The 16,863-nt window shown below is 44.1% G+C and overlaps 1 protein-coding gene across 1 annotated transcript; it reads left to right on the forward strand.

Moving 5' to 3' along the window:
• The first annotated feature begins 700 nt into the window (after nt 1-700).
• On the forward strand, nt 701-16,797 carry slc7a8a (solute carrier family 7 member 8a). The gene is made up of 11 exons (XM_076092613.1): nt 701-1,545; nt 6,155-6,359; nt 8,268-8,419; nt 11,190-11,315; nt 11,957-12,110; nt 12,530-12,653; nt 12,876-12,979; nt 13,232-13,328; nt 13,437-13,586; nt 13,741-13,918; nt 14,425-16,797. The coding sequence occupies exons 1-11, from the start codon at nt 1,413-1,415 to the stop codon at nt 14,577-14,579; spliced, it is 1,578 nt and encodes a 525-aa protein (XP_075948728.1). The 5' UTR covers nt 701-1,412; the 3' UTR covers nt 14,580-16,797.
• The last annotated feature ends 66 nt before the right edge of the window (nt 16,798-16,863 follow it).

The raw sequence follows: 16,863 nt of genomic DNA on the forward strand, positions 1-16,863 counted from the left end.
CTTTGCATAATTTCTGACTTCAACGAGCATTTGGGAAGCTTTAGTTGCTCACAGCGTGGATAATAAGCACAGCATTGACAAAAAAGATGATGCCGGACACACTTGAGGATCTTCTGAAGGGATCAAATATTTGTATGCAGACAATATGGAACAATGGCGAGGCCACGATACCAGACACAATTATTCTCACGCTGAACAGGCATGAGTACTCCTATTGATGTTCGTACCAAATGTGAAACCTTTTACTAAAAAGACAGTTTTTGACTGCATGCAGGATCACGCATGCAGTCAAAAACAACCTACTAGCAGCATGGGTGAGCGTACAGGATAGACACACACACCAGCAGTCTTGCATCAGATAGAGTGACATCTTATGAAGGGGCTAAATATAGACTCTGCTGCATCATGAATAATAAGTGTGAGTGAGCTACAGCCTCTGCTCCTGTGTGTGTGTGAGTGAGTAGACGGTGAGAGGAAGTGTTTGTTTTTCATGCATATGCTGCCTTGTTCGGGGATGGATGTATGTGGAAGGTGCACAGAGCAGCAGCAGCAGCAGCAGCAGCAGGAGTGAGTTTGGAAGAACAGCTGATGGTTGGGAGGGTCCTGCAGAGGAAGAAGGAGGAAAAACAAGCAAACGTTGGAGTAGGCGGGAGGGGGGAGGCGGGAAGGAGGCGGCGCTACTGTACTAATATGAAGGACACCATGTATATTAAGTCAAATAAAACCTCTCCTGTCCAAACTAAACACAGGTCGGATGTGTGCGAGGCAGAACCTGAGCCGCTTCTGGTTTTGCGCAGAGAGGACGCTTTTGTCTCTCCAGCTCACACCTGGAACAAGGAAGCAGTGAGAGCTTTTTTTTAGTTTTTGAGATATTTTGATCCCCCCCCCCCTTCCCCCCTCATCGTTGCTCACATTAGAAACAAATAAGTTATTTTCCTCGCGTGACTTTTTAAGGACTGACACTGGAATATGCGCGTTTTGCTCGCTAGCCGGACTTGATGTGCGGTTAGACCCGGACCTGTAACGCCACCTGTGACCGGCACCAAAAGGCGGGTTGAGTGTGAGCTGTGCTCATACCTTGAAGAGTTGCAGCTGTAGTCAGTCATTTGCGCTGTGACCGAAGGACACGTGGTTTTTGGCACAAGGGTTCCCAACCGCCTGCACTTATTTATCTATTTATTTGTATTTTTTTGCTTGATTCGTTCAGTGTAAAAAAAAAACAAATCTCATTGTCACAGGTTGCTGACAGCGCACAAACTTTCCTCATCAGATAGGTGCGGCACATTTCAGTGTTCGTGCGGACACAGGAGACTCAGGGCGAGACGAGCGCACGGGCAGCTTCGGGCTCCGTGTGGTGTAAACGAAGATTAAACACATAACCCCCTCCCAAAAAAAAAGTCCAGCCATCAACAATGACGGACGGTGCAAGACAACGGAGCAGCACGTCGGGCTCCGCCAAGGATGCTGCCGGCGAGGGCGAGTCGGGAGGCGAAGTGGCGCTCAAGAAGGAAATCGGGCTCGTGAGCGCCTGCGGAATCATTGTTGGTGAGTGTGTGTGCGCGCGTGTGTGTGTGTGTGTGTTTTACTCTCGTTTGTACAGCTGAACCTGCCATGCGGTGCGACTAGTTGTCTTATGCACTTCCTCTTTAGTGCACCCAGAGTGTGTTTTAACAGCCTGCAGTGGATTTTGCGCATCTTAGAAAGTATCCTTAGAAGTGTGTAAGATGGGAACATTACAGAGAGAGAGAGGGGGGGGCATTACAAATTGGGATGGGAGGAGAAGGAGTGTGTGCTGTGTTTCTGTGCACCTTATTTATTATTCAGTCTAGTTTTAACTTAATCAGTCATCACATTACAGTCATTCAGCAGACGCTTTTATCCAAAGCCACTTACAATTCAGATGCTATCACACCGTAGGCACAGCTACGGGAGCAATTTTGGGGTTAAGTGTCTTGCTCAAGGACACATCGACATGTGCCTAGCAATCAAACGTAACATTCATTACCTTATCTTTATAACAATGGGGGGTAAATGACACAGATGCAGCAGCGGGGCTGTACAGAGGCCGATCAAAGGCGGCGATAGTGGTCATAATTCATTCAGTACAACAAACAAGCACGAGATAAAGCCATCAGAGGACAGGTAGATCGATACAATGGACGTAATATGGCACAGGTTGTCCAGGTGTGTATGTGGTCTGACCTTGGCAGGAGGAAGAGCAGAGGGAGGGAGGGGGGGTGACTCATTCCCTCTTGTGTATCTATGGTAACGAGACAGAGAGAAGCTGGAAACAGGAGGATAAGAGAGAGAGAGAGAGAGAGAGAGAGGGATGAAGAGCAACTTTCAAAGAGTTTGGATCTTTCTCACTTTGTAACTTTTCAGCTTAAAAGGTTTTACTGCAAAGATTTTAAATTTCTGCTCAGAGTCACACAAAAGTAAAGCTAAACCAACTTCAAACTCAATTTACACACATTTGTCTTGATGGAATAATGTCGTCCTCTCCGAGGCAGCGATCACGCTCTGAGGTGATTGCAGACAGATCATTAAAACATCTTCAAATGTTGAAATCACAAACTACAAGCGAGTCCCTGTCCCTGTTACCCCACACTTGAGCATATCTATACAGCAACATGTAGATAATACAACCGATATAACCTTTTATTGTCACTCTCCATTCATCAGCCGACTGTAAAGAAACAGGTTGGCAGCGTTAAGCCACTCGTGCCATTTCAGGGGATTACTTTACGGCCGTCCAGGGTCCATACGCCTCGCCGTATAGTCACCATACTGTTCCTGGCAGCTCCTTTTGTCCTTGACCAAGTCACTCATTCATGCTCATGTTCAGCGCAGTCAGGTGACTCGTCTGATCTTCTCGTGGTGAGCATGCCCCGCTGGGTTTCCATGAAAAGGGCCCGAGCACACGAGGACATCAAACGGTTTTCATGGCCTATTGTACACTACAGACATTCAGCCCTCACACACACACACACACACAAATCCAGAAATGTGCAAAACCAGGAATTGGGATTAGAAGTGCACTTTTGGCCACTTGGAAGAAGGTCCTGCCCCGATAATGCTGTTTTTATTAGCTCCCCTGGCTGAGCCATGTCTGAGCTACAGTGTGTTTTGTAATTGAATTGCTGTACAAATTTCACATCACTTTGATTAAACATGAGTGCTCAGCTCTATGCCATCAGCTTCATGTCCTTTAAACCCTGAGTTGGCAGAAGTAACGATGACGGCGAACCCTCCTCTTTCTCGGGAATTGCCTCGGTGCTGTAGATCGATTTGGTGTAATAATAACTCACACACATGCGCGCACACAAGCACACGGGGCCTGCAGGGCCTGCAGGGTCTGGCTGAGGGCCAGGCAGCAGGTTGCCTAAGTTTGAACAGGGACTTAATGCCGGGTGGAAATGCAAGAACTAATCTCAAAGGGGCTTTATGGAAGGCTGATTAGGGTTATATCACAATGCTGCACAAACACACACGTGCTTGTTAATATTCATAGTCTGCTGCTGCTGCTGCTGCCGGGGTCTGGCGCCAGCGGTCGATCATGAGTCATGGAGGCAAACAAACAACACAACAATTCGATTCTCTCGTGCATGTTTGGACTCCACTTAAGATGAAAGCATTTTAGACCAGATGATTGTATCAAAGATGATTGATAAGCAGGTTAAATGATAATGACAATGCTTGTTTGTTTGATTAGATATAGCAGCCTGAGTCAATGAATGACAGATTAACATAAAACAGATAAGAAACGTAAAAACATGCAACAAGACGAACCTCGGGGCTCTCTTAAGTAACTCTCTGTGAAGTGGAGCCTCAGCCTGTTGCTGTCAGAAGGCATCAAACAAAGAAATGTGTGCTCAGAGAGCACGTGAAAGACCCAAGCCTCTTCCTCTGAGAAACGACAAGCCGATAACAAAGAAAATATCCTGTGATAAAATGTCATGTTCTCTCTTGGCCTTTTTTTTTTTTTTTTTTTTTTTTTTTTTAAAGACAAAAGGATGTTAAAAAAAAAACCGAAAAGAACAGGAAAGCTAAAGATATTCCACACAGTCAGCACGTCTCACACGCTCGGGAGCGACACGGCTGCAAATGTCATGAACACATAAACATGCAAGCGTGCACATTTGCTCACCCTGACATAAAAGTTTTTACATGAACTCGTTCAAACCAGAACACCAGCGTGCTGTTTTTATCTGCCTCTGCAAACCTTAAGCACATCAGGGAGTTTGAGGAAAGTGCTGAGTCAAGGCATACTCCCCCCCCCTTAGATGTCACAGGTCATGCACTGAAGACCTCTGTGGCCATAAAGATGTCAACATAATCGGGGGTTTGACGTTTGTTTGACGTCTTTTTTTACCTTTTACCTGCAACCGGAGTTACATAAGTGAGCGGCTGTCCTTAATCACTCACACGGATGCATGTGGAAGCTGTTAAAGTTGAACAAATTGGTACGCCGTCATGCTTTCAGCTGGCATGTTTGGCATATGTTCGTAGTATAAAGACTGACAATTTTTAGCCTTTTTCTGGATCTTGCCATATTAACATTTCAATGCATTTGTCTGCAACTAATGATGTTTTTTTTATTATAAAAACCTAATCTGATGATTTGTATTATTAATTGATCTATAGTTTGTTTAGTTCAGTGGTTCCCAAACTTTCCACTATTACTTCCGACTATGGACATGAGTTGTGAGCTGTTTAACTGACAAAAAAAGTTTTTTTTCTTTTCCAATTTTATACTTAAAGTTTTTGAGAGACCTGTAGATGCAATAGAATCCAAATTTGTATGTCCAATAGCTAAAAACCTAAAGATATTCAAATTGCTCGAACATACTAAGAAAAGCAGCAAATCCCCCATTTGAGAAACAGGAACTACAGATACTTGTAACTTTTACACAAAATTCAAATCACCACTACTATGTTGTCACACCAAGCTGGATACATAGCCGCATGTTAAATGTTCTTGTTCATTGGCAGTTGTAGCAGGAAAAATGATCCACACAAACTCCGCACTTTGTTTAACTCTGCAGGCAAAACGTACGACGGTATCACTCACACCTTTGACTTTTGTACTGTAAAATTGCAATCTCAGCCTATCATCCAGTCATGATTCGAACCTTCAACTTTTGACCCCGACGCCTTTTTATTGGCCGCCGGTTTCAAGCCGATAATCTCGGCTTCTTTTATGTTGGACCAGAACCCCAAATCATCCGTCCCCTCCATCTTTCAGCTGCTGTGTGAAATACCTGGCACTCTGATGCTCATTCAATCTGCCAGGGCATTATTCTCCCCCCTCTGCATCTACCTCTCACCCCCCCCCCCCCCCCCCCCCCCCTCCTCCCTCTTTGCACTCATTCACCCCACTCTGTCTCGTTCCATCTCCTCCTAACTGTGCAAAGTCAGCAGATTACAGGTTCCTATTATGCCTGATGGCTCCGCTGCTTCATCTCAGTCGTTCAAACTGTGCAGCTAGCAGTCTCTCATTAGCATGTTGTATCTCATTAGTTTATTCAGTGCACGAACAGGAATGTAAAAATGACAGTTTGGGGTTTTAGGTGCTTAAACAGTGATTTCTTAGAGTCTTGTTGTCTCAGTTTGTGTTTGAATTAAAGAAACAAAGACAAAACTAGCCAGTCAGTGAGCCTTAGAGGGGTTGATGCCATTTTCTACTTTCGGTGGGAGCTATAGCCTATAGCTGGTTCCAGCTGTTTCCAGTCTTTATGCTAAGCTAGGCTAATTTCCTCCCTGTTCTTGCTGACATAATGCGCAGACGTGAGACTGATTATTATTTCCCAAAATGGGTCAAGCTCCAAAACACTAATCAATCAATGTGTTCAATGCTTTCAAGCCCAGGCTGAGATAACAGGTGGCACTTGGGTTACTTCCTCCGACTAGACACAGTTTATCCAGAGCTACAGAAGTGATGTGGCAATGATGTAACGTGTCAAAATGGTGGAATGCCCCTTTAAAAGCACTAAAAAGAACCACCATAAAAAACACGATTTTGCTTTCACCTCTGCCTATTCACAGCCGTAAACCCTGCAGCTTCTCCATGCCGACAACAACCTCTTTTTCAATCTGCACTGAAACCTGACACGTCTCTCTCTCTCTCTCTCTCTCTCTGTCCTCCCTCCACCAGGTAACATTATCGGCTCAGGTATCTTCGTCAGTCCGAAGGGAGTGATGGAGAACGCCAGCTCCGTGGGCGTGGCCCTGATCGTCTGGATCGTCACGGGCGTCATCACGGCCATCGGGGCGCTGTGCTACGCCGAGCTGGGCGTCACCATCCCCAAGTCGGGGGGAGACTACTCCTACGTCAAGGACATCTTCGGAGGGCTGGCCGGGTGAGACATTCAGTCATCTACTCATAGTTGCAAACAATCAGAGAGGCGTTCAGGTGCATTTTCACGCGACGTTTGCAGGTGTGATGTCAGTCAGTAAGCAGGATACATCAAAGCAGACTGAAATATAAGAGAACAACTTACAAATTGTGGGTTTGAGTTTGGCCAAAAGATTTGTTCTAAATGTTTTATATTCATTTAGCAAAAAAAGCTTTATCTTTATTAGATTATCATTTTATACAGCAAAGTTAAAGGCAAATGGTGGATTTATTCATAATATATACAAGCCCCCAGGTCGACAGTGATGTCTATTAAGTATGTGGCCCCGTTTTCTTTGAAGAAGGGGCCTCCCAAACAATTAAAGTTAATTTGACATGGATTTAAGTGAGCATACCAACATAACTAGATTCTTCTCTTCATCCTGGTGGATGAGCCTGCTCATGGCGGTCAGACATCTTGATCCAAAGCAGGAGGTCTATCGCCTGTAGTCAAGTGCAGAAGTTAAACCTGAAGCAAATACACTAGATTCACAAATATCCACCAATGGTTAGCTCTAAGGTAACACTCACAGTACACGCTTGGGAACCACACTGGTTTATCCTCCAAGGAAAACAATACCGTTTGTTAGCGTGGATTTAACACACACTGTGCCTTTGCCCAGACGGTAAACACAGATTAGACCATTGTTTTTTCAACTATCACAAGGATACATATTATCATGGTATTTTGGGAGAGGAATTCAAACCAGACAAAACAGCCAATGATTGTTTTTTTATCCCTTTCTACAGTAGCTATCAATACACATCAATGAACTTTTCGGTTTGAAGTGTCGGGGCCACACCGTTTCCCTGTGTGCCCGCTGTCACAGGATAAATAAACCGTGTTCAAGCGGTGTTTGTTTTTGTTGTCCTGCTCCTTTTCATCCCTATGTGCGTGTTTATTGTGTAAGTCAAGGACCGCAGTAACGGAAATACTTATATCAGCTTGTCGCAGCTGGTTCGAAAGGCGAGCTCGAAGAAGAAGGGGAAGAGCTCGTAACGTCGTACGCTCAAACGCGACTTGAATGGACGACGTTTCATGTACAAAGGCTCTTTGTTATGTCGGACCAATGAGGGTTGTGATACAGACTCGACTATAGATGCCACAGGAGGGAGTCGGGACTGTGAGATCGGGCTATTTATCTTTAAATAAAATGGACTTATACCACAAAAGTATCATCAGCCATATGTGATGAAGTATGAAGTGTTGATACATTAACTTGCAAGAGTTTTAGCTTTGTTTAATCTACAGCAGTGCATTATGTAATCTCATGCATGTTCAGCATACGACACCCAATCTACGAAGTACATCCAGCTGTATAAGGTTATATGAAATATAAAGTAAAACTAGCAAAGAGATTACTTGACTAAATGTTACTTTTACCCCTGGTGTCTACGCAGAGGTATGTGAACACACAGTTTTTACATTAAACACACACACACACACATTCCGGTGAGACACAATCCCGTTAACGCAGTCAGGTGTAATGATCCCTCTTTAAGCTTTCAGGGAATTCCATGGAAAAAACATTCGTCTGGTTTCTCCTGCTACATCCAGCTAAACCCTCATCCTTCATCTCATCTCACCCTCCAAACTACAAAGATGCTAAATTTGAAATGTCGATTAAAAAGTTCTTTCACAGCCAGACGACAGTGGATTTGGTTGATACTATGAGAGGTCAAGCATATCGAGTTTTCCACCTAAAGTAACCTGCTTTGAATGGGACTCAGTAAATGGAAGGATGTATGTGTGCCATGTGCCTTTGTGATGTGTTTCCTCCTGCTCACCCCCCACCTGTGTGTGCTCCGGACACCCCGCTGCTTCTCCCATGCCTCTGTGTTTGTAACCGTTTGTAACCCCTATTCTGCTCAGGTTCCTGCGTCTGTGGATCGCCGTGCTCGTGATCTACCCGACCAACCAGGCCGTGATCGCGCTGACGTTCTCCAACTACGTCCTGCAGCCTCTGTTCCCCACCTGCTTCCCGCCGGAGAGTGGCCTGCGTCTGCTGGCCGCTGTCTGCCTCTGTGAGTGAATACAGATGTTTACACACAAAGATGGTGTCGCATGTACAATACCTGTGTGACTGGTATTGGTGGTGAGCTGTGTGCATCAGCCGTGGTTAATGACTGGAATATTCATCACAGGGATTTAGCACAATCTTTAACAGAAAGTTAAGCTCTCTGTTATTTCAAATATTTCCTCCTCAACAGTGTTTCCCTTAAGACAAACTGGTCTCCCTTTTTTGACTTCAATGTTTGGCAACTCCACATGACATGGAAACACAGTTTGAGGTAGATAAAAGAGAGAGAAGGAATTAAAAGTGAGACGGAAAGATTTTACAAACAAAACTCTTTCTCCTTCAGGAATACAGATTCCTGGTGAACCAGCTGACAGCTCTGACTCCACACAGATTCACTTTTGATTGTGTAGAGACGAGACAGTGCAGACGGCCTAAAGAAGTAGAGAAGTTGTGTTTTGAGAGTGCTTGTTGAGAGAGGCCCAAATGTTGGAAAAAAAACTGCCAGTAAATCAAAGATTGCACTGTGAGAAATTCGCCAAAAACTGTCCTGTGACTGTTGAGACACCAGTAGCTCACACGTACTGTGTAGTGCAATGTATTTAACATTAAATCACATGTTCCACTGCAGCAGTATTCACTTTGTTGGTTCCAGTTACATCATCAAAAGCAGTCACAGATTGGCTGAATTAAGACTTGATTTATCCAATTCATGTCTCAGTTTCCCCCCCCCCCTTTCTTTCTCTGAAGCTCTTTTGTTACTTAACCCTCAGTCAGAGGTCATCTGTTAAGCTAGAGGAGTGTAGCACTGGGCAGTGAATCTGGGAAGACAAATGGATGAATGTGTTGCGGCGGACATGGCGGTTGTTGATTTGAGTCCCTCGACAAAGTTCACACACACGGGCCAAATACTGCAGGCAGCCTCCAGATAGAGAGACCCTGGAGAAGCTGTGTCGGCCCTTCAGCGGGACATCTCAAAAGCATTTTAAAGAGATTTCATCTGCAGTTACCGTACATTATGCAATGAGGTGAGGTGTTTCCCTACCAGCTACAGGACTGAAGAACCCAAAGTCTATGTGGCAGCTATCTGGTCCAGCCAAGAAAACAGTTCCTCATTAAGCATCACTTAACTTCTGTTGACGGACAACCTCTTTGGCGGAAGTTACAACAAATCTACAAGAAAGTACAACCAGAGGCAGAGCTTTGTGTGTTTGGACTAGACAGACTGACCTGGAGTTACCTGTCTTTGTTGTCGCACTTCTAAGAAACGCCTGAAGCAAAATGTGTCTCGTTCTGATGAGAGCTGCTAGAATTCATAACTTCTGAGTTGCAAAGATTTTTCAAGGTGTATCATTTCAAAAACATACAAGGGGGGGTTCACTCCTGGCAGAGTGCAGGGTCATGTTTTCCAGCAGGCCCATGGTTAACTCAGCAAGTTTCCATACACACATTTTGTGTACTCAGCTTACGGACAGCTGAGCGGCCCCTCGGCTCCGTGTTCCGGAGACTGTGTCCGCCTCTCGGTGTTTACTCGCAGCCTGTCAGTCAGCAAATAGGGGAGTAGCAGGAAACACATGTGTTGGTACTGCGCTGCAGTGTGTTGGCGAAACATCATCTAGTTCCGAAAACAAACTTTGTGTACGACTAACTTAAGAGGTTTAAGTTCTATATTGTTATTCAGGGCTGCAACAGTTTTTATTTTAGTTCGGTTTCTCATTTCCTGGGGGGGAAGCAGCAGCAGCTCTGCAGCTCCTCTCCTCACTGCAACTCTTGTTCTGTCTGCTGTCGTCATTTGTAGTAGCGTGCAGGAAGTTTAATTCAACCCCACCCCCACCACCAACCTACAAACCCCACGAACATCTCTGCAACAGCTACAAACAAACCCACTCTGCACCTGTCTCTTTATTTGAACTCAACACACACACACATCTACAGTATCGGTGCATGTCTGCTCATGTGCATCTGCCTTTATTCCCCTGCAGTGGCAGCTCTGCTCGGAGTTATTTAACGGGATGAACTTAATCCCACGGAGTCAAACAGTCCTATCATTTAATGGCACCCTATTGGCCTGAACCCAGTGGCCTGTTGCTCTCAGCAGTACAGATCAAACCCATTATCTTTGTCCTTGTTTGGTAATCCTCCAGTTCCATCTATAGTTTCCCATGTTGCTGCCAGATGAGTGGAGTTTCAATAGCATGGATGGGATCATTAATATGTTTTCTTAAAGTCACAGAAGGTGGAAAAAGAATAGTGATTATCAAATACCTGCAGTACTTCAAAAGAAAGAAAACGACTGCAAAGCATTTAAGACACAAGGTGTACTGTAAGAGATAACGGATAACGTTCAACGCAATGACAGAGTCAAAGGTCGACGTTAAGACACGTCACACGTGTTCGAGTGTGTAGCTTTTAATCTGTCTCCACTCGCTGACCTGAGATCTGCTCACTTTCCATTGAGAAAAAAACGCAGAGCTATTGACTTCTTCTTCTTCTCTGGAAACAATCTGAGTTTTACTTCCACAGACAGTGACAGTTCCTTTATGAGAGCAATACAACAGTCGACTCATAAACCTTTATCTACCAAATTCACTCACAGTGTAGAGCTTAAATAAAGAGTTGGAAAACGCTAGTACCAAATGTGATAATCCCAGACAGTGTGAAATAAGGGGATTTTACTAATCTAAAAGCCTCCTATAAGACGAAGCACAATGGGGAAACTGGGGTCAAATGAATAAGCATTAACTCTGTGTTTTACTGGGTTTTATTTGTGCATCTAGTGCTGCTGACGTGGGTGAACTGCTCCAGTGTGAGGTGGGCCACCAGAGTGCAGGACGTATTCACCGCCGGCAAGCTGCTGGCCCTCGCCCTCATCATCGTCATGGGCCTCGTGCAGATCTGCAAGGGTGAGCTCCCTCACCGCATATGTCCACAGTCTGTCCCACCTTTGTCTGGTGTCTCTGTGTGAAAGGACGAAAGTCACACACACACACACACACACACACACACACACACACACACTCTCGCGGTCACCGGGGTCATCTTAAGTCACTCGGGACAGTGTGGACTCCCAGTGGCATCCGCAGAGGTCAGTGAGTTTCTGGGGCCCCCCTTTTTGGTTAAAACTCACATTGCTAATATCAGCACGCCTGTGTGGGTTTGCTGTCACAACACGGCCGAGGGCCAGTTATTACAAGGGGCCCACAGAGAGTAGGGCCCCTGACACAACCGAATGAGGATTTCCGTGCGAGCCTTTGAAGTTATATGAAGAGTCCGGTGGCTGATTTGATGGGAGGCTTTGGGTCATATATGAGGGACGGCATGTGAGAGTAGAAATACTTTAATGCTGTCTGAAAACATGGCTCAACGGGGGATTGCAGGAAAAAATGTAATGACGAAGGAGAATGCAAGAAGATCCCTAAAGATCGAGGATGGTTTAGACTTTTTCTCAAATTGAAAACATGAATTTTTCTGAGATTATATATATATATATCTTATATAACTAAAAATGTCCCCTCATCTTTCGCATTATCTTCTCCACATGCAGGAGAGTACTACTGGCTGGAGCCAGCCAACGCCTTCGAGCCCTTCCAGGAGTACGACGTGGGTTTGATAGCCTTAGCCTTCCTACAAGGCTCCTTCGCCTATGGAGGGTGGAACTTCCTCAACTACGTCACAGAGGAGCTGGTGGACCCTTATGTGTAAGACACTTTACACTGCTTCTCCTGTCTGGAGTCATATCTCGTTGCTAAAACCACCTTCCCACAGGACAGAACGGCTCCTCGCTATAGGATCGGCTGGTTTTAAAGCTTTTTTCAGTGATTAGCAGCATTTTTCGTTAAGCTCTCTGAAAAGTATTGAATTTAGCACGGGATTAATTCTCCCCATCATTATGGTCACTGACCTAGAAACATTTCTGGTATAATTTCATGGTTTTATTTGGTTTTATTTCTTCATTTCATCTGAATTTTCTGTCTTTTTAACAATCCCACGTTTTTTAATAACCTTGGTATCCGTTAATGCACCTCCCCTAAGGTACATCTTTTCATTTCCGTCTCTAAAACCCCCCCCCCCCCCCCCCCCGTCTCTCCTTAACATAGCTGTTTCTATTCATCTCCAGGAACCTTCCTCGCGCCATCTTCATCTCCATCCCCCTCGTCACCTTCGTGTACGTCTTTGCCAACATCGCCTACGTCACGGCCATGAGTCCCCAGGAGCTGCTCGCCTCAAACGCTGTTGCCGTGGTGAGTATCTCAGAGCGTGACGCAAGGTGGTCCTGTGACTTCACACACAAGTTTGGTAGTAGAATGACGCCCTCTAGTGAGTCAGATGTGTTGGCTGACACCTTTTGGACCTCAGTCGGCTGCATGATGGTAGTGAACGCGTGATGAAATCTAACCATCTGCCTCCTGTCCCTCTCTTTCATCCAACCTCTAACCTTCATCCTCCCGCTCCTCCATCACCAGACCTTTGGTGAGAAGCTGATGGGAGTCATGTCGTGGATCATGCCCATCTCTGTGGCTCTCTCCACCTTCGGGGGAGTCAACGGATCCCTCTTCACCTCCTCGCGGTAAGTTGGCTCGACCACAACTTCCAGTATATGGGATCTGCTATTTGTGGGCACCAACTGCCGACAGACACACCTTTTAATTATTGCAATGAATATATGTTGTAGTGAAGTGGTTCTCTGGGTATGTGCTCTAAATTTAAACCTGCCCATAGCACTTTCTAGTCTTCCATTTTCCTCATGTAACAGGTGGATGTACTGTAGACTTTAATATCGTATAATATGCCGTAACTGAATGATTTCTGTCCTTCGCAGGTTGTTCTTTGCTGGAGCCAGAGAGGGTCACCTCCCCAGTCTGCTGGCCATGATTCATGTGAAACGCTGCACTCCCATCCCGGCTCTGCTCTTCACCGTGAGTAGCTCTCTCGCCACCACACTCCTTTTATTTTTTTCCGGATAAACCCTGAAAGCTGCAGACAAACTGTCAAACTTCCTTTCCTTCTTCTTCTTCTTCCTTCAGTGCCTGTCCACCCTGCTCATGCTGTGCACCAGCGACATGTACACCCTCATCAACTACGTGGGCTTCATCAACTACCTCTTCTACGGAGTCACCGTCGCCGGGCAGATTGTCCTGCGCATTAAACAGCCCGACATTCACCGGCCAATCAAGGTGTGTTTATGTGGTGTTTTTGCCCCATCTCTGTCTAAAAACAGCCACAAAAAGCACCATTATTACAAAGATGCAAAAAGTAGAATTATTATACAAACTACCAAATGGTCCTTTCTACATGAGTGTCATAATATGTTTGTGTTCTCTCCTCCAGATCAGCCTCATCTGGCCGGTCATTTACCTCCTCTTCTGGGCCTTCTTGCTCATCTTCTCCCTCTACTCTGAGCCCGTGGTGTGCGGCATCGGCCTGGCTATCATGCTGACTGGCGTCCCCGTCTATTTCCTGGGAGTCTACTGGGACAACAAGCCACAGTGCTTCGACGCCTTCGTTAGTAAGTTTGCTGTCATGTTAAATTTTCTGATTATTGAAACTACAAATTCATTATATATCGTCAGGCATGTCTACGGAATACGAAATTCCAAAGTTAAAGATTCATTCATTGACACCTTTGTTTAACCAGCAACAAAACAGAAATGTGCAAACGACAATTTGTGGTTTTAGGGGGAAGCTATTCTTGTTAGCATATTTTTGAACTAGTCGGGCTAGCTGCTTCAAGTCTTTATGCTAAGCTAAGCAGAATGGATCTTTTCTAACTCTTGACAAGAAAATGAATACAAGTATTTCCAAAAATGGCAAAGTATTCCTTTGACACAGCACTTAATTCGAAAAATGGTGACATATTTGTATGAAACACGGTTAAATTTAAATTGTTTGTCCTTAGAAAAATTGAATACATCCAAGTAAAAGCGTTCTCTTCATATGCTACATACACTTTGTCTCATTTGAAAGCCAATCACCGCGCTGGTCCTGAAGCTCTTTGTCACTCTCTTCTTCCAGATAAGATGACGTACTTTGGCCAGAAGTTCTGCGTGGTGGTTTATCCGGCCATGGGTAAGAGCGTCGGGAGCGGAGAGGAAGGAGAGGAAATGAAGGAGGCCAGGTCTCCTCTGTCCAAGGAGGACGGAGACAACCACAAGTCAGCGGACTGCTAAAAATCTCCATCTCCCACCTGCCCCCAAAATATACAGACATATGCAGACGCACACACGGGTGCGTACACACACACAAACACACACAAACACACATACAGCGAACATACACCACAGTTTGTAGTGTATTTACACTTTGTCTTAAATATTTTTGGTTTGGTTTTGTATCAATCAATAATTTCTGTGCCAAATACAGCGGGAGATATTTTGAGTTATACGACCTCAAAGTTTTCTGTCTGGGGTCTTTCAAAAGTGCAATAAAGAAAGGTTAGCGCCTTCTCAGTACATGACTGAACAGACTACTCTTCTTCATCATCTTCACCCTGCTTCTCCTCCTCCACACACTCCTAGTGTAGTCGTATTTTTTTAATCTTTTTATCAAAAGACTCTTACTCTACTGTCATGGCTACGCAAACACCTTTTTTTTTTTTTTGCTTTGTTTGCCACTTTGTAAGGGATGTTGCTTTGTCATCCACTCAACACACCAAAGCTGTATTTTGGGTATTTTGATTTTGTATTTTGATTTTTCAAAGCAGAAAATCCGATCAAGTCATTTCGTGTAGTGAAGTGCACTAAGTACTGCGTTGTTTCGAAGCTGACTGTGACTCCGAAATGTACGATGATTGTTTATATAATTTGATGTATTTTGTTATTTTACTTTACTCTTGATTTTAGTTCTGTTGATATTCTTTTTTTCTACTTAAGGTCATACACATCTGAGCCTATTATTCTTTTTTTACTCTTGTGGAGGCGTTCACCTGACAGATGATGTGTGATCTGTACTTTGTGTCGGTAAATGTCGCACAGTTCTTGTTAATTGCCTTAATTTAGAAGACACCGATGCGGCTCTGTTTATGACTGATGCCTCATACTTTGGGGGAGTTTTAAAATGTTTTGAAGTAACAAAAAACAACTGGAAAGTGGATTCTTGTATGAACACCACACTGGTAGTTTACCCGTTAAAAGTGCAAGTCCAGCATGTGAAGTAGAGTGGATAAATAGGCGAGACATGATGATGTTCACCACCACGTCCGCATCGTTAATGTGCAAATCCATACATGCGAATGCCTGCGTGAGGCATTGATTGTCTTACATGTTTTACTGAAGAAGTATTTTTGTAGCTTACCATCTAGCTAGTGTTTAAATGATTTTGTTCTTTATTTAGGTTGTAGAAATTTAGAGCTTTACATCATTTTTTGATTCGTACAATTCACTAGAAGAGATTTTAGTACATATTATAGTAAACAACACTCCTGCACACATGAACACACATATACTCTTAAGTCTTTCTATAATCCATCAGTGTCTCAGGGCATCCCCACTGCTCTCTGTTTACACACAGTACACTGCCTAAAACAGATCTCACTGATAGCCTGTTTGAAATCCAGTCTGTTAGTGCTAAATGTCTGTACTGGTGCTTTTAGATATTTATTTCCTCGGGAGTCCCAGAAAAAGATGAGAAGAGGACGGACGGCAAGTGAATCGTTCAAAAGTATCTCTAAAGTTGGGCCAGTAACGTGCAGGTGTCTTTCGTTGAACTGTAAAGGGGAACAGGGTGTCCTGGATGTCTTTACGAGTGTGTTTTCGTGGCTGTATGTTTATTGTGTATTTACAGAGTATACACACGTCTGTATTTTGTCTCTTAGTAAATAAAAACCACTGACTAAGGTTTGAATTTGTAGCTCAAGGCCTCATTTATATTCTTTATTTTGATTCCGCTGTGCCATCATTTCAAAGAATGTGATTCTCGTTGCGTTCAGTCATCTATTTTTCTCAATTTTTAACACGCAACATAAACTCTTACTGTACATGATTGAGGCCTGAGAATGTTTCCACCTCAATCAAATGCTGCAACTTTATGTGATACGGCGATGTAATCTGTGCAGACTCAGAGCGTCACCATCTTGTCTACTGCTTAAACTCTACAGACGGTTAAACAGTGTTGATTGTGTTTAACAAGCTGCAACTTCTTGCTGTAATTCAGACCAAAGCAGGCCTTCAATATGGTAGAAATATGAAGTTTTCATGTATAGTCATGTATACTGATAATCTAAGCAATACACCGTCGCACTGCAATACACTGCCTGGTAAGAATGTTATTTCTTAATCATTTTTGACTGAAATTTCTCTCAAACTTAAGTCTCTTTTTGTGTAATAAAATGTAAATGTACATATTGGTGGCGAGTGTGTGACCAGAATAAAAAGATATTAGAATTTTCAACCTCTCCTTTGTGCAGCTGTTTTGAAAAATGTAAAATAACTTGTGAAGAACACAGAATGGTGAACG

Source organism: Anarhichas minor, unplaced genomic scaffold, assembly GCF_050575085.1.
Source record: "Anarhichas minor isolate MPS153535 unplaced genomic scaffold, ASM5057508v1 ptg000016l, whole genome shotgun sequence".
Lineage (NCBI taxonomy): Eukaryota > Metazoa > Chordata > Actinopteri > Perciformes > Anarhichadidae > Anarhichas > Anarhichas minor.